General features: G+C 39.9%; 1 protein-coding gene across 17 annotated transcripts in view; it reads left to right on the forward strand.

Annotated features, from left to right (window-relative positions):
- adgrl2a (adhesion G protein-coupled receptor L2a) overlaps positions 1–18,993 on the forward strand; it is a 96,187-nt gene that overhangs the window by 25,906 nt on the left and 51,288 nt on the right. For all 17 annotated transcript variants that reach the window (XM_086225405.1, XM_086225407.1, XM_086225397.1 and 14 more), the window contains exon 3: positions 15,160–15,373. In XM_086225405.1, the coding sequence (XP_086081531.1) occupies positions 15,160–15,373 (214 nt within the window). The remainder of the gene's footprint in view (positions 1–15,159; positions 15,374–18,993) is intronic.

The raw sequence follows: 18,993 nt of genomic DNA on the forward strand, positions 1-18,993 counted from the left end.
GCAGTGAACTAGGTCATAGACATTTTATGTAACAATGATACCAATGGCCTTTTTTTGCATTGATTGCACAGGCTGCATGTTTTCCTTCCATCAGAATGAGGCATTTGCTCTTTATGCCTGTGAGGTGAAGGGATAACATCGACTGTCATGATATTAAAATTGTTTCAGTGGCAAAAGTTGTGTGAAAAAGCACAGGAAAATGTATTTTGCCTCCATTCAACCTGACACCAAACTCTTGTTTCTTCTCAGAGGTTGAAGTGATTGAAGTACTTGAAGTACTTTCTCAAGGCAACAGAGAAGGGCACCTTTAAAAGTCCTCTTTTTGTATCATGTGAAAGGAAAAGAGAAGAGACTCAAGGCCTTAATCTCAAACTGAATGGAGTGAAATAGACAATCAAGGTGTTCTGAAATGTAATTACTGGAAGTAAAAGCTCAGGGCTTAATGTGAGCCAGAACCTGTAAGAACAGGATCCAACACCCCACCGCTGTGCCACCACCTATTTGCGCTGGTTAACATTTTCTTTGAACCATGAATCATTTTTAAAAACCTTGTTCAAGATGACCAGCCATGCGGTTATTTATTTGTCTTTGGCAACTTTGCTCTGCTTGCCTGTAAATCTAAATTTTTTTGAAAGTGGTCCCAAAAAGCAAGAGCAATGTATCAAACAGATGAAATTGAAGTTAAAATCCAGATTATATTTTTTGGCACACCTAATCTGGTTTTCATTTTCACCACCAGGGGGCCTTCCTCTCGACTGCTTTGCGTGCTATCCTACAAAGATAAAATCATAATTCTCTAGTTCATCATTCAAACCCAACGTGAAACGCTGCTAGATCCATCAATTTAAAGAGCACACACATTGTGTTTTGCATTAGAAATGTTGATTAAAAGAAATGGCACAATTTGAAAATGCTCCCTCAATTTTATGAAATTTTAACCCTTGGAGAAAGAATGCGAAACTGAAGGTACAAACCTTAGTTTTCGCACAAACTCAGGATGTGGCGAATCCATCACCCGTTTTTTTGCAGGTGCTGATGCCTTTCCTCATGTTTCCAAATGCAGCTTGTCCAGTACCAGCTGGCACAAATCTGGCTGTGGTCTTTGGATGGCATAACATCGCCTAAAACGACTGTCAAGTAAGAAAAGGTATTAGGAACCATTTCCTTTGAACAGGTCCGCAGTCAATATGTCATACTGATAAATGCCAGGTTTTTAATCTATTAACCACTTATAAGCAGACGTCAAACAGTTTTAGAAAAAAACAGCTCAAGCGAATTTTTCCTCTTTGTCTCATTTGTCTTCAGTAAACAACTTGTGTTGGTTTAGTCTCCTCCTCGTCCCACCTGATGTCATCCGGGTTGTTTGTGGCAGACTGTTGAAGCTGGCGTCCTACGGAGCCAGGCAGACGCGGGGTCTGTGTACGAAGACCTGCCACACTGTCATGTCTCTTTCATCGCCAGTCAGGCTTGGCCAATAAGGAGATAAGGAAACAATGACTGGGAGAGCAAGCAGTGGCAAGGTGTAACCACGGCCCCTGGGTCTCCTCCCTGCCGAGCACTTCAAATCCTCATTAGGATTTTCAGCAAAGGAAGGAGGGATTTTCTGGATTAGGGCTTTGTCACAGTTGGCCCCAGGTTGGTGTTTGTCATGCAAGAAGAGCATGGCGGAGCTCTGACATCCTCTCTCCCTCCCTCCCACACACCCACCCAAACACAGACCCTCCTTTCACCTGACTACTGAGGCGGTTTGAGCGATGTTCCACTGACCCAAAATATAAGAAACTCACATGTTTTTACTCACTGTCCTTGCTGAGGGACTTTTTTTTTTTTTTACTGTCATTCTTGTGGCCTGTGTTAGGTGTCAGTGGGTTTGAGCTGCTGTTTCAGCATTTTTATTTGTGGTTATTTATGCAGAAATAACCTTGGGAAGCATCATTAGTTTGTTGTTTTGCGGTCGCCTTCGATATCTCACGCTGAGATTTTGGCCGTGACACCAATACAGCAGTTCAGAGAGGAAACACAATGCCTCCTCTCAACTCTCGTTGCACTCTTTCGTTGCAGACACTGAAAAATTGTGTTTTATGAAGTCATTCATTTTTTTTAACTTCTCACTTCTGTTACTAACCTGTTTTTTTTTTTTTAACCCTCTTACATCAAGCAAAGGGTTTGTCTTGTTTTTTCATTGGATAAGACATGGCTATTTGTTTAATTAAGTCATGAGTCCTGCAGGGTTCTCACACAAGACAGCAGGTCTGTGCTTCTCTACATGTTACCGAAGCCTCAACATGCTCCTTAATTGGTTTTCAGACGAGGGAGAGTGGTTCAGCGTGACAGAGTTTCAGACTAGTGTGAAACCTACCTTTTCCCATTAATCTCTGCGCTGATCTTTGTGGATAATGGGCATTCACCCAGGTCCCATGAGGCCCTCACTGGGTGGGATCTCAGGCACCCAAGATTAGTCATCTATCCACATGTCCCTATCTGCCTCGTATTTTACCGTCATGCTTTGTCTCACTTTGTTCTTGCCCAGTTAGAATCATGTGGGCCACTAACAAGTATATCTCAAACCATCTATAAAACATGCTATTATAACCCATTCAGTCTCCTCACGGAATCTCAAATATGAGAAAACAAACATGACTTATCAATCTTCAGTGCTGTCTATAACCAAAGACCCATTATTCACGGAACACATAGTGTTTTGTGCTTTGTTTTTTGTCGGGCTGCCTTTGACATGGCTGTGGAAAATATGACAAGCGGTATGTGGGCATCTTTTTCTTTTTTTTCCTTTTTTACACATAGACTTCAATTTGTCAGGGACATGCTTTTGTTATAAAAGTTTTGTTTTTCGTCATGTGTTCAAGATTCGGTGGAATCTGGGTTTAACTTGGGTCGTCAGGCAGATTTCACATCAAAGGTTATGTTCCAACGAGGAAAATATATGATTTTTGAAGAAAAGATACCTTCACACGGACAGAAATAGTACTATCTTTTTAGTCCTTTCATGTTTGTGGTGTTGTTGTTTTTTTAACCGGTTGCTAGAGTCGGTGTAGTGGCCTTCAAGGACTGCAGACATGCCTCCTATATAAGTACTGCTGATGAAGTGCCGTCTTGAAGGGGAAGATGAGGAGGATGTTTTTGATTATCCAGTAGATGGTATTTCAAACAGGACTCAGCATGGAGACGTTGTGCCAGACAAATGAACTGGTCAAAGGGCAAATCTAGCTTGGTTTCCTGTACGCTACCGTAGTAACACTGTGGAATTTTAAAGTGATTAGACCGCCACTTTTTTTTTTTTTTTTTGTTATTGTTTTTTTGGGTGACACGGAGTGCAGGGTTACTATACACCCCTCATTACCAGCAGTTGTTTCCTCTACAAGACTGACGTTTATGAATGAACCGTTTCTTTGTGAGCTGTACAGTTCATACGATGAATTACATGTATTTATCAATATGAGCAATTTTAGTCCTGCTTGCATCCCCTGATTCGAGCAACAACTGAATGCGCTAAAGTGGTCTTATGAGAACAGCATGTGAGTTTGCACCGCTGATGTAAACAGGTGTTCAAGGGCTATGTAATCACATTTTCATTGTGAAGATGTTGTTGAAAGGCATGTTGACTGAAGAACGGGAGAGTGAGGGGTTTTTGGGTTTGGATGTAGCGCAATGAAAACTGATTGCAGAGCATGTAATGGCATGTTCTCTTAAGAGAAGATAATATATCTAAAGGCTTATGATTTCACTGATTTTTACAGTTCACTCTCAAGAGTCAGATGCAAGATATTTCTGTTTGCCTTTAGTAGAGTCCTCTTTGTCCTCTTGCTTTCAGTGCTGATTTAGAGCAGCTATAAATCCAGGAGAGGCTCCTGTAAACGAGGGGTGGTGAAAGTACGGCCATAAATATAAACGATTTAGAACCGGGGCTTTTGGAGGAAGTCTGTGCACCCATTCAGGAAGCTGTTTAACATACTGGTTGCACTGGTACATTCAGTCTTGGCCTATTTTGTGTAAAGTAACCCTTTCTTCTTTGTAAAGCTTCTCCAAACCCTAAATGTTGTGTCAGTCAAAAAAAAATAATTGTGGCTTTAGCTCATTGCCCCGTTTTTACAGGTCACCTTTGAGACATAAGGAGTCATGAAGTGTTGGTTCACTTGCCGTCAAACGTAACACGTCAGCTCAGACCATTTGTTCTCTGGCAGAGCGCGATGACTTGACCCCATGTGACTCAGCTTTTGACCTTACGAGTCATTATGACCCTAAAGTGTGTATGTCAAGGGCTTGGTTCTCTTAAGTGCCTAAAGTAAATACCGGTCTGAACAAAGCAGCAACCTAAGACCCCGCGCGGATACGTTACAAATCAATTTTAAATGAAATGAGTCATTTTGAATCAACCCCCGGAAGTATATAACAATGTCTCTTACAACAATTAATCACCAGTTCCTCTTTCTTAGTATGTGCACACCCCTAAAATATTTTACAATAGCCAGCAAATAAGGAATAAGGCTGATAAGCAAGAAAAACATCGTATACGTCCTTCAGTGGGAACTTCAAAGTGCCCCTGCTGTGACAGTTTAAAGGCTTGAAACAGATGTAGGAGTGGAAACCTTTAGGGAAGAAAGCTTAAGTGAGAACGCAAATGTCTGAATGAGTCGAACTGATTTCACCATGCCCACCCGTGCGTTTTGAAGTATCCCAATAGGAAAGTTAGATTAAAAAAGGTGTGTTTTTTATTTGCTGCCTTTTTTTTTAGAGTTTGAGTAAATGCAAGAATTCGGAAATGGAAAGTTTTTTTCATGAAGATTTAATTTTTTCGGAGATCAACTCACAGCACTGACGTCATGTTCCTTTTTTTTTTTTTTTCTTCAATTTAACATTAGTTTGACAATTACATGGGAATGGGACTGCAGTGAGCAAGTGGGTGTCTTGATGGCATTTCTGTCACACAAATAGCACAAAATTAGAAAAATGCAACCAAAGCCTGGGAGTTGGCCTTTCGCACTTGTACTACATAGATATTGTTCATATTTTAAATGACAAAACAGCTTTGGATTTAATTAGGTGAATTTCTAAGGTAAGTTTCTGGAAAAAAAAAATTGTTTGGGATGAATCGTCTTTTGAACATTTTAAGAATCAGCTCACTGGAGGTAAAATGCAGCAGATTGAAGGTCATCAAGATAATATTCTCCCTCTGAATTATAATGAAAAGCAGCCGAGAAATCCTTGATGAATTGAAACTAGAGTAAAATTCAATTTTTGCTTGGCCGGCTCTCTCTTGAAGTATTATGAGATGGAATCCTTGAACTGCGGGAGAAAAATACAATTGTTTTTAGAAGAGTAGTTTGTGGGTGTGCATAACCTTGAGTGAGTCCTGTCATGCAACAAAAGCCTAGGAGACTGGTGTATCTGAGTAAAACAGTGTATGTCATATATATATATATATATATATATATATATATATATATATATATATATATATATATATATATATATATATATATATATATATATATAAAATTTATGATACAACAATCCATCTAACCTAAAAGGCTGCGAGTCTAGTCTGAATAAGAGGTGCATAAAGAATTCAGATGGGGCAGCAGTCGTGTCATCAGGGCATGACTACCCAGTTGGTCAGGGGATTTAAATGCCAGGTGGGGGTCAGTTGAAACACTAGCTGAATAATGTGGCACAAATGCATACACATGAGTGTCTAGTCTCAGGAAAAGGAACCACTGCCGTGATCTGCTTGAGGAAGCGCACTTTGGGAATGCAAACCAAGCAGATGGACCCTCCTCATTTGTGTGTACCGCTGCTGGTGACCCATTGGGAAATGCTTCCTTATTGAATCAAGTGGCATCAAACGCTTCATTGGAGCAGCGAGGGAAGTCTGGGCTACCCAATGTATAATGAGTCCATTTTTTTTTTTCATCATTTGTAGTGGAGAAACTGTGGAGATGATATAGACGGGAGCAAGAAGTGACTAACAAAGCAAATCCAGTTTGAAAGATCTTTGGCGAAATATGACAGATGTCCATTTTACATTTAAACGAATTTGATTTAATGTATAATATCATCAGCGAGAAAGCTGAGTAATGAGGACCAAAATAGCTGCTGTTACTCTAATCGAGGGAACTGACCACCATCACTTGTCTCTCAGCAGTGACTCAGAGGATCAATCCAGTACTAATTAGATACAAAAAATATATACATGTAAAGAGCCAGTATCCTTGCATCAGTTTTGCACAATTTAAACCACCATATTAAAAGGCTGATGTGTGCTTTTAATGAGTCACCTCTTAAATATTTAAATACATTTTTATTAGATTTTAATGTTTTAAATTTTACCTTGCCTGCTAAAGCAATCCTTGGCCTAACATTGACATGCTCCATATGAAGGTCCACATCTACCTGTACACGTTTATAAGGGACCAAAGTTTACTGTTCGATGGTCATCGCAGCCATTTCATTACAAGTAGATGTCCTTGCTTTTTTAATTTTTTTTTCTATGACCTAAAAAGCACTCACCCCTTCACACACACCACACACACACACACACACACACACACACACACACACACACAGCGCCTGGCCCCAGGGCTTTCCGATATTAGACAGTGAGATGACATTGTGTGCTTGTGCGAGTGCAGTCAGCCGACATGTGCAGATGATGTGAAGTCAATAATGCTTTATGAAAAAAGGGGATTTATGACCTTGATGAGCCCCATTGAGCTTAATTAGGCCTAAAGGTTGATTTAGATACAAGTGTACATGGATTTGATGAGGCTGTGTTTTGATTTAGGTTTTTCCTGCCGGTACACTACATTTTCATTTTGTCTGCTGGCAGCACTTGATTCCTTTTTTGAGTTTGGAACAGAAACAAAACATCAACTTTTCTTGGTTTTGAGGCCAAGTTGTCTCTGACAGTATCAAAACCGTCAAGTGCAGAGATGCACAGAATCAGATTTCTCTTAAGTGTATTGATGGCATTTCCTGTGTGCCTTATGTGGAGATGAGGAATAGAGTCAATGTAACAAGTCTCTCACAGGGTAAATGTTTAAAGAAGCCCACCTTAACACTAAAAGGGGGGGGGGGGGGTGTCTATTCAGGGAGAAATGACAAGATCTTTTCAGAGTCCTGTACCTATATCAAAGATGCTCCTGATAGCCCCCCTGCTGTTGCTATGGAAGTAGCAGAGATGTAAATGAACTGGAGTGAGTTGGATGGTGGAGAATACAAATGAGGTTGGAATGCTCGTTCCCCTGCTGCTCTTTGCCTCTACCTCTTCTTCTTCTCCAAATATCGTTCTTTTTCTCTCTCCCTCTCCCTGTGCATTTCAAAGACATACACATTAACCAGTTACACACATATTTTAGCACCACATTATTTCATAGGCTTTGGCGCTTTTTGATGGATTCAGAGTTGACTTTTAAAAGATTTTCAAGCAAGATCACGCTCAAATACCTGCTAATTCTTTTTCATCTTTGCACTGTAAAAGATGAAATTAGCAGATGTAAGTTCTCACTGATATCTAAATGGATATATCAGCGTATTCTCTCTTTGTGTTGAAGGGTAATAAGAGCTCAGTATTCCAGGTAAAAGGGGCTCGAGAGAAATCCTACATTAGTGACAGTTGTTTGTTACCTTAAGCTTTCAGCACACTGTGGACCAAAAAAAAAAAAGTGCAACACATTCTGAAATGAATGTGAATAAATTCAAAATAATGTTAATATCTGTCAAACCAGTTGTGTCTTTTTTTTTTTTTAACAATGGGAACACAGAGTCAGCGGTCTAGCTTGTACCCTGCTGTTTGCAGGATATATGCAATATTTTCTTTCTTCTCCACCCCTGTGTGGACCTGACTTCTTAAGAATACATGCTGTTGTAAAGAATATCTCTGGATTATCAGCACTGTGGGAAGAGTCTTGACTTTAAGGTTTCTTTTCCGTCATGGACTTCCTTCGCTTGTACCATGTGGTGTAGGGGGGTTGGGGGGGTGGCGTGGCAAAACCTGGGGGACTCAAGCTGAGTTTCCTGTTGCTCCGAGCTAATGCTACAGGCCACACTTTTCTTTTCACCCAAAATCCCCCTTAGCAAGCGACCTTGTTGGCTCCAGAGTGCAGAATAATAGCAAGCCAGGCAGAGATGCTAGCTCATTTGCAAGCAGCTGTTACGCTCTCATCAGAACGGCGAGGAAAATCAAAGGAATGTGTTAACGGTAGACGACAAGCATCGGGAGCGTCCCTGTCACACTTCTCGTTGGCTCTCGACAGAAAAATTATCTGGTTTCACATCAAAATAATCTGGAGATCTTTTGTGCTCTGGTCACAATGATGGCTGCGGTAAGTGGCTGAATGGGCTTTTTGATCAGCCGCTGCTTCGCCCCTGAACTATCTCTGGAAACTCAAAATACAAAGGGTTAATACCAAAAGTATTTACTGGATCCAATGTAGGCCTGATAAAATGCCTGTCAGTGGTTGTTTATGCTGATAAAACATGTCAGTAGAATATCGTTTTCTGAACTGAATGAGACTTTTTTTGTGTTTTATTCATTCGACATGCAGCTGTTTCAGAGCGACATGCAATGAAGTAATCATACGCACAGATGATATCGATAAATCTGTTTGGCTGATTAATCTGCTCAGATTGTATGTTGTAGAAGTGATCACTACCGGCGGAACTCAGTAACTTTAGCAGCTGCTCTCTAAAGTTCAAATAAGCTACAGAAGCTGCTATTGGGGACAGCTCTCCACACTTTCAGTAAATCTCTCCTCATGCAGGCTACTCACGGTTGCTCTCGGTTTGTGGATGCGCTTCCATGCGGGGTTTTGTTGTCGCCGTCTTTCTCTGAGTTTGCATGTAATGTGAGAGTGTATGAGGAAGTGTGACTTCCTTCATAAAGTGAACAAAACCACCTTGGATGCATGCATCTAAGTTGGTGTCAAGGCAAGAAAAAGTTCCTCAATCAGAACATGATCAAACACGTTCAGCTGTCAAGCTTCAGGAGTTTTTTTAAACGGGGGGGGGGGGGGGCACGTTTGGCGGCGTTTTCCTCCTTCAAACGTACACTGGTTCTAAATTAAAGGCATCGCAGCCTGAATCATTTTCCCAAAAAACACCTCTAGGGGGAAACACTTAAATATTTTTAAAAAAAGGGTACTTGGCTCCAACAGTAGCCTAATCTTGGATGTTCATCACCATTTAGGAGGCTACGCAAACGGTAATGTCAGTATGTTACATTAGGTGAAAACATGGAATTGTACATGTAAATTATAAATTGTAATTGTAATTTTTTTGTATATATCTTCATTGGCATTTTCCTTCCCACCTTTTTCTTCTTTTATCTCAGTTTAACTTAACCTGTCAGATGGTTTGTTGGTCCTTATATGGGTTTATTTGGGCGTTTCTTAACGCTAATTACACATTTCTTGGCACGCTCATCCGATTTAAGATCAAACACAATTCATCAAATACTCAGGTGGGCAAGAACAGATGTGGCTGTCAGAGTACCTTTCCTGAATCCCAAGAAGGGTTGTGTTGTCCTTTTTATTGTATTTTTACATATTAACAAATTCAAGTGAGAAAATATTCATGCCTGAGATACTTTTGATTTGTGGACGCTCGTAGTGGGACTACACGGTTCAAGGTTTCCACATGGCTGATGAAGATCCTAATGGCTCCTTCTTCCTGTGATATAGACATTTTTGCTCATCCTCCTTGGTTCTGTGACACTCATATCCTAACAGATGGTCACTTTCCAATTGATTTGTTTCATCTGTGGGCAAAAAAAAAAAAAAAAAGATTATATGATAGCACCAAAGAGACTGTGCATAATGGGACCCCCCCCCCCCCCCCCACACACACACACACACATATGGAAGTTTCTCACAGTTCTTTAGCTGCCTCATGTCATTGCAAAGGTTACACATAGTAGTAAATGTCAGCTTGGGAAGCTTTAAACAGAGGTCCCTTGTTGGTGTAATAAAGGGCCATAACCCATGGAAATAGAGGTCCTTTGCGGCAATAAACATCAATTACTAGCATGTTATAACAACACGTACTATTAGCAGACGTCAAAAGGTTGAGTGAGCTTAAAAAGGAGACAAATAACTATTTATTCAGTTTTTTTTTTCCATTTTTTGGTCGTGAATATATTTAAAGATATCATTTTACTGGCATGATCACAAAGCAATGATCAGTTCTCGCTACATAGCTGATGAAGAGGAACTTAGATGCTTTTCTAGTGGTGGTGGGTGGCCAACGAGAATGCCTGATTAGGCAGCATGTCAACAAGACCAAGATAAGGATCGGGCCAGTTATGTCTCAGTGGCACTACGTTGCCATTCCGCATCATATTGTTCTGATTATTCCTTAATCCTTTGGCATCTTGTGGTTTAATAGGTTCCGATTATGTAAAACCTCTCCCTTTAAGTGTTTGAGTGATAGGCATCTCTCAACCTTTTCCTTACCCTCACACTATCACCGAATGAAAGCTAGTAGTAACATCTTCTATTGTGTCGAGGGTGTGTGAAGAGTGCACTACCTGCAAAGGAGAGGATGCTGAAATGAGAAGGAATCCTGAGCATGTGTGTGTGTGTGTGTGTGTATGTCTGACAACCTAAAATAAACACAACTAAAAATGACTCTGAGTTGGGATCACGCGGCTCAGTGTTTGCACCCAATGCATGTGCGGCGCCATTTTGTTGGCTCAGCAGCCTCTTTTCCGAAGCAGACCAGTAAAAAACACAAGACCCAAGAAACACACAAGATTTCAACAAGTGCTCAGCTGCTCCAGTAAACCATTCAGCTCTCACAAGATCAGGAATGCAAAACAAACAGAGGAAGGAGTGCCAACATTTCAACATATATTGATAGTACTGACATGCATATGGAGAGTAAATAATGTTCATATCATGACAGCCCTGAATAATTATGCTAATGATAGCATAAACACAATAATTATTATTTTTCAGTCTCATTTGAATAATTATTTCGTTAAGTGAGACAGTAAAACATTGAATTATGTTTATGTGAGATTGTCGGTGATCATATTTATTCCGTGTAATTGCAATACATAGTCACGCCAGAGCAAGATTGATGTTGCAGTGGCATCTTCATATTATCCGTATGAAAACACCGACTTGAATTATTGGCACATAAAGCCAACTCCATTATATGATATAGAATAACTTGTACAAAACAATCTGTTTTTTTTGTGTTGTGTTTTTTGTCAGCGGAGTAATTTAAATTACCTCTGTTTTGACTGATGTTTATATGAACATCGTAGTTGAATTACTTTGCATGATCACACACACGCCGCAATGGGAAATTTGTATTTGTAGATATTTACCCAGCAATTTTGGCTGTAGAGAGGAAAGGGGGGGGGGGGGATGATGCAAACCAACATTTATTGATATCAGACATTGTAGACATTCAAATAAAGATTCACATTTATTGAGCTGAAATGTGTTCGCTGGTTTATTGGTTGTCCTCGCATTGAGCTGTCGGCGTCACTCATCTACCCTGTACCAAAAATACCATCCAGCACCAGGGTGAGAAAGTAGTTCAGCCTTGGGCCAAATCAATGTAGAGAGGCTTTTTGGAGGTTGTGTATGACCATGTGTTTGGACCGTGATGCACAAACACAAGCGAGGGAGTTAAGTGAGCTTAGAGGGCAGTCATTTTTTTTCAAATTCCAAATTATACCATCATTACAGGGAATATCATAAGCATGGTTGAGTCATCATAGTATTCGAGCTCACACACATGCATCTCCAGCCTGTTTTTCTACTTAAGGAGAATGACTACATCAGTTTGACATCATAAAACCAGAAGTCGAGATTTTTAAAGGCTCAATCGAGTGATTTAAATGTTTTAGCAGTATTCCTGTGACTCAGAGCATCAGTGGGTTTGGCTTTAGAGTTGTAGATCAAACTCAGAGCTAGAACCAGATCACTTCCAGCCACAAATTAGGCCACACAGTGCGAGCCAATGTATCCCACCCAGTCATACACTGGTCCCCCAATTGATCCATGTATAAATAGTGAGGCCAGCGAGAATTCAGAACAAATTATATAATTTATTTAAAGGATTTAATATACTAGAAAGCTCTCAGAGAGGTCATGTGGATACATAATATTAACATATTAGCATCAAAATCTGTTCATAAACTTTCTTTCCAACTGCCAAAAATAGGTCTTGCGGCTCACTGATCCAGAACACGATCTATACCATCTCCAGAGGCTTATTACTTACAGCATTTCACTAATTAAAATATGGGGCCACAATGAATGTCCTCAAAATATGCTTGACCTTTATATGGAAAATAGGTGTTCTGGATCCAGAGTACTTGTTTTCCATATAAGGGTTTACACTGGTTCACTGATCCAGAGTCAAGATGAAAACGAAATGTTCTTCTCCCAACCATTTTTCTTGGACTCAAGGAATTTTCTTTGTACATAACACGTCCGGAAAATTACCACAACTTCTTTTCAGTGGCCTGGAACAATCTGGAAGACGCAGGAACTACATTTTGATCCAGGTCACCTCAAAAAGTTAACCAGTTCTTACCAAAATTTCTAATTTCATCCACGAGCTCTTATATCCTGCTCACAAACAGGAACACACAGGCAGGACTAATCCCATGTTCATACTGTATGTGGGATTATATTTTTTAAAGGCGTCAGCGTACCTCACATAAGACAATCGATTGAAAAAAACTTCTTTCCATTGCACATTTGCCCGTTCAAGTCACAGTTCAGGTGTTAGATTGGTAATGTGGCATTGATTGATGTTTTACATGGGTTCTTAGACTTACTACATATTGTATGGCTTATTTTTGGCAGAGCTATGCAGGGCTATATTGACATGAACTCAGGATTGATTGTCAAATCTCGTTTCTAACGTGTCATTTTTTCCATTTTTCCACTTTTTTACCCCCTCCCAAACCAACGTCTCTCGATAAATTGTTTATCACCTGAAGGGATTCCGAGAGAGAAAATTGTAGCAAAAATAAATGATAGCTGAAACCTATCATATTTGAGAGGCTCTACCTTCTCATGCCCTGTTGGTCACATGAGAAAGATTTTCAAAAGGAGCAAATTGAGAAGACAAAATTGTCAATGATTGTATGGTCCCAAACCAGTAAAGTTCTAGAATGGTTTGATGGGCTGTGACAGCTTCCTTCCTCTGTACTGACAGAGCCTTTATTTACCCTGAGCTCTTCACCGAGCGCCGTAGAAGTCGAACTTTGACCCGATTGGTGCGCAAGAGGAGTATCCACCAATACAAACTGACATTTATCTCCCTGTGTCAAATGCCACCGCCGTAGTTTCTGGTGACGTCCACAATACAGGACTTTTATCTCCTCCGTCTGTAGCCTTCAATCAGACAAAGATAATTGTATTTGTCTGATTAATTCTAGTTAATTGATGAACCATCCAATAAGGTAAAATAAACTCTCTGAGCCCTTTAGCAAAGCTGAAGTCAGCGACTTTTAAGTAAACTGCTGCCACACACACACACACACACACACACACACACACACACACACACCTTAACAAAAATCTCACAGGATGACTCATGAAAAAGAAAGAGTGCTTTGTAATTATAAACTATGGATTGATCTCAAGGTGCCAAGAAAATGCAGTGAAAGAAGTGCATGAAACTAACTTTTTTCTTTTTTGCACCTGGAAATTCTTTTATCACAGTTATCAAGCAGGTTGTTTTTTTAACGGATGAAATAGGCGACTAAAGCCCCTGTCCGACTGGCCAAAAACCCCCAAACTCTTGCTATCTGTTTTTTTTTTTTTTCTGCATTAGCAACAGCTTTACTTAGCATTTAATCCTGTCCAGTCATAACGCTCCTGCCGTGGTCTACATTCATGTAAACACAAACGGGTGAACGCGAACCTTTGCAAATTTTTGTCACCTGGGCCATAAATTCAACCCACAATACTCAGGTTTACCTTGTTTTCCAGAGTTGTAGAAACGTCAAATGCGACGCACCGGAAATAAAAAACCCAGAAAATCAACTCCTTGTCTACTTGCAACAGTAAAGGAATTTAAACAGCTTTTTTTTTTTTCCTTTCCCTTTTTTAGATTAAAAAAACTCTGCATTAACATATATATGTACAGTGAGATGGTACAAGCCTTCACTGGATGCCTGGGTATTAGTTGTTATTCAGTGCCACTCGTGGTCTAGTCAACAGAAGAGCAGCTTCATGCCACTCATCTCTAATATAATACTTGGCAGGTTATAAGAGGATAAACCTGCTCAAGCCAGAAGTATTCTATATTTGTATATGTACACTTTATCTATGTTCATTTTAAGTTAAGCTTTTGCTATTGTTCACTTTTGCAGAACACAAAGTCACACTATTGATTTCTTTTCTATTTTCCTACCTCACTCTTTCTGACAGACAGACAGACACACACACATACACACAAAACATGCAGACATACACGCACACACACACACACACACACACACACACACACACACATGCAGACATCCTCGTACACAAACACACGCAAATCCAGACATACACACACACCACTTTGATAGTCAGCACTGCATGCTCATTTTGCTTTTTCATTTTGGGTGAAATGAAAAAACACGCACACACAAAAAAAGTATATTGCAAGTTAACCAGAAGACTCTGACAATGTTCCCGTATCAAAATGAAACGGAACAATCACTTGGTTGAAAAAAATCCATTACAAATCAAATTAGTGATATTTTTACTGTCATATGAATTATCAGATTTGGTTATTAGTGTTTTTGCCTCTTGGTTTATGATGAACAACTTAAAGAAATCACAATTCCACAGACGCTCCAACCTACAAACTAGACTTTTAGACAATTACTGATGTTTTCCAGGACCAGACGTGTGCATGTCATGATTAGCCCACTGGTGCAGGCAAAATGAGATTGTGCACATCCCCATGTAGTCCAGCTCATAGTTCATTGTTAACCACTCGTGGGATTCATGTTTTAACTATAATTTCAAGGTATGTAAACTGTAATCTAAATTATCTTTATTCAAATCCAGCACCTCCAGCTCTAATGTTCGGTTTTTACTTCCTGTCTGAATGTCCTCCTCAGTCTCTCTCCTGCTGACAGAGCTTTTTTTCTCCCTCTTTCCCTCCTCTCTCCCTCAGGGTTTAGTCGGGCTGCCCTACCATTTGGCTTAGTACGAAGAGAGCTGTCTTGTGAGGGTTACCCCATTGATCTGCGGTGTCCAGGAAGTGATGTCATAATGATCGAAAGTGCCAACTATGGACGAACAGATGACAAGATCTGCGACGCCGACCCTTTCCAGATGGAGAATATCAACTGCTATCTTCCAGATGCCTACAAGATCATGTCACAAAGGTAAAACTGCTGAGTCTGTGTAGAACAAACACAACAAATATTCTAAAATGAGGTATCTGCCAAAGATACAAGACCTTTCACAGCACTCAACAGTAACAGTTGCTTTGTTGCCCTAGGCAACGAGATCTGGACCGCTGTCAACTCTTTCTTTTTGTCAGGTTGCCCCCTTTTGGCATCCATTTTTTGTGTGTTTAAAAATGTCTTTGCCTCTTTTGCCTTCAGAGGACTATCTCCCATCATGCTGAATAACAGGATTGCAGTCGGATTGATTTACTCCCTCAAAAATAGCAAAACTGAATGTAACTGTGGAGTAAAAAAAAAAAAAGAAGACAAAGGCAACAGTAGCCCGTCAGCATCAATAACATATGAGACATTAATGCGAGTACCAATATGGGAACGGCTGAACCCGAACAAAAGACAATTAGAAACTCAATCCGAATTTAGGAGGTAATGCAGGGCTGCCAATAAGACAGAGACACAGAGAGAGAAAGAGAGAGAGAAGCTGAAAAAATTAGTTGTAAAATAGTGCGCACACACAATGAACATCACATCTCAAAATAGATAAAGAATGTTTAGATGTTTAAGATTAGGCAACAGAACACATCACAAAATAACTTACATTTTAGACTTTGCAAAGTCGTGTGTGTGTGTGTGTGTGTGTGTGTGTGTAGCATACTGTCAAATTATTTTTTAAATCTAATAATTCAGAAACTATTTGCTCAGACTTACAGCAGCCAGATTCAGTTTACTATCCCCCTTTATTCATTCAATCTGCTCACATTGTGTGATGTTGACAATTAATTTTCTTTCTACTACAGTTTTCAGATCATCTGAATACCTTTCATAAAGCATTGTATGTGTGTAAAATTATCTAAGTAAAAGGGCTGGCCCGTAATACTTCAAATCAATGTTAGTTATTTCAAAAATTCTCAAATGTATGTAATTTAAGATTCCTAAGCACTTAGCAGCACTTTGTGTGTGTGTGTGTGTGTGTGTGTGTGTGTGTGTGTGTGTGTGTATGTATATATATATATATAATCTCCAGTGGCAGTGCAGCAAAAGTAGAAAGTGAGATAGGTAGATAATTGAACATGCGATGTAAAAAAAAACACACACATAAAAGATGGCTGTTCTATATTTCAAACATATTCAAAGCATAAATTGCTTGAAATGATAAATCCTTTGGAAAAAAGTTCACGTGGAAAAGTTATTATAAGCAAACATTATTTTAAATTAAGCCATGGGGGGTAGTTCATGAACACACACATGCACGCGCACACACACACACACACACACTCACAAACACATACTGGGTTAAGTTTAAACCAAATTAACTGATATCTGCAAGATGAAGTCATTCAAAATATTGGTGTGGTTGGTAGCATCTTTGTTTAATTGCCCAGCCCTACTCAATAATAATAATAATAATAATATAAATATGTCTCCACTGGCATTTCCTGAACCACAGGCTTGGTTTTTTTGTTGTTGTTTTTTTTTTTTTTTTTTTGTGAATCCTCTTTTACTACCAGGGCAAACATGAAGCTTCTCCTTATCGCCTACATTCCCCTTGATTGATCTCGGACCGCCGAGGCGTCAGACATTTTGCAGCCACTGTCTGTTACTATCACTGATGTGCAAAGCAGCATGATTTAGCGTGTGTGTGTGTGGGGGGGGGAAACGTGTGGGTACACATGCAGCTCAGTGGGGTTCCACTGGCAACACTGTATATGTGAGACCTTAAACATGAGAGCAGTTGTCACATGGGGTTGCCATCTGAGCCAAAGTACACAGGATGGAGTGACATATGAATGCCACAGAGAGAGAGAGAGAGATATTGGACGGTATGAGACCGTCAGCAACTTCTGCAAGTCGCCTTGGGGAAATAAAAAAAAAAAAAAATTATATATATATATATATATATATATAAAAACCTCCTGTATTCTGGGGGTTTATTGTCAAGCCGTGTTTGATGAAGTCAGATAGCTGACTCACATTGTCTGTCTTGAAAGGGTGCAGCCTGTCTGCTCCCTGCTTGTGGTCCTGTGTATTACTCCGGCCTCAGCCTCACTCCAAAAAAACAGCCCACTGAAGCACAAATACTGACCCAGCAGGAGCCGCCTGACAACTTTCTTGTTTAAACCTTCTCCACCGGCGTCTTTCGAGAACTCGGGTTGGGATTATATGCGTATCCTGAGGCCATAGATCAGATCTTACTATAAAAGTGTGTTTTAGCATTAGTCACGGCTAAGCTGTTGTAGTGAGAGAAAAACCTTCGGAGAGAGTCCCGCATAACAGAGGAACTTGACGGGGTTCAAAAATCACACAGCTTCAGAATAGTTATTATCTGATACCACAGCAGGACATATCGCCGTGGAAAATATGAGAGCATCAGTATGATAATTCAATATCATGGTCATTAATGGTCAATATCATAAAAGCAATGTTGGCAGAAGTAGGGCAGAGACATAAAACTGTCCCCTGTCAGAAAATACACCGGTCAAAAACACCCACCAACATCTGTCTTTTGTCTTTGGAGGAGAAAATACAGTTATTCTTGGGTAAATGATTGGTCATGGTCATGTCTCAGATCTTATCGACAGGGAAGGAAAAGTAACTCCTGTGTGGCACAGTTTTGGCCATTTCCCACAGTGACGCCACGATGAATTGTCCGACGTTGGCATGTAAATATTCCTGCAGGAACATTTCTACATATTTTACATAAAAAAAAAAAAATCTTTCTCAAATAGGATTGTAACTTTTTTTTATTGTTTCCAGGTTTAATGCGTTCATTATGACAAATATGACACATTGGGGGGGGGGGGGGGGGAAGAGCGTCTATCCTACCGGAGATGAGTTAGAATTCAATAGTCTATTCTTAGCAGGTTTATATTGGGTACTAATGATTGATTTTTTTTTTATATCCATGTATTCACAGAAATACACTAATAGCAAAATGAAAGACACAATCCCCTGCAGCCATCATAATTATCCATCAGTGAGAGTTTTGTATTTTAGTTTTTTTTTGCGGCAATTTTTGTGTCATGCTTTCCACGGGACAAAACTCTGATCTGCCTGCCAACCCAGCTGTCATTTTCCATATGTAGGCAACACACTGAAAATTTTTCTACCGTACAGTCTCCATCAATGAAGGAATAGAGAGCCAAAAAATGTAAAAAAAAAAATTGTAGCTGTAATTACCCTGGACTTCTAACTTAAGCGTGTGGAGAAAAATCACAATAGCACTTGTGTGTGTGTGTGTGTGTGTGTGTGTGTGTGTGTGTGTGTGTGTGTGTGTGTGTGTGTGTGTGTGTGTGTGTGAAGAGTGTGTTCACTTTCTAAACACTCCAAATTGATGAGTGATCCTGGGGTGTGGAGAATTGGATTGAGGCTTGACTGAGTTTGATAGATCCTGTTGGCACTCTGAGTTGTTTTTAATATCTGAGATGGTATATTATATTCATGAGCGCAATGATTTGGTGAAAATTGCCTTAGGACTGTTGTGACTCAATTAGAACATTCACCTGCAAGCAATTAGTCGACTGAAGTGGGTGATAATCTGCGCAGGAATTTTTCATGCGGACCCCTCCTCCCCAGCTGCATGGATTACAGTATAACAAAGT

Source organism: Aulostomus chinensis, chromosome 14, assembly GCF_037954235.1.
Source record: "Aulostomus chinensis isolate RoL2024-O1b breed Wild chromosome 14, RoL_Achi_v1.0, whole genome shotgun sequence".
Lineage (NCBI taxonomy): Eukaryota > Metazoa > Chordata > Actinopteri > Syngnathiformes > Aulostomidae > Aulostomus > Aulostomus chinensis.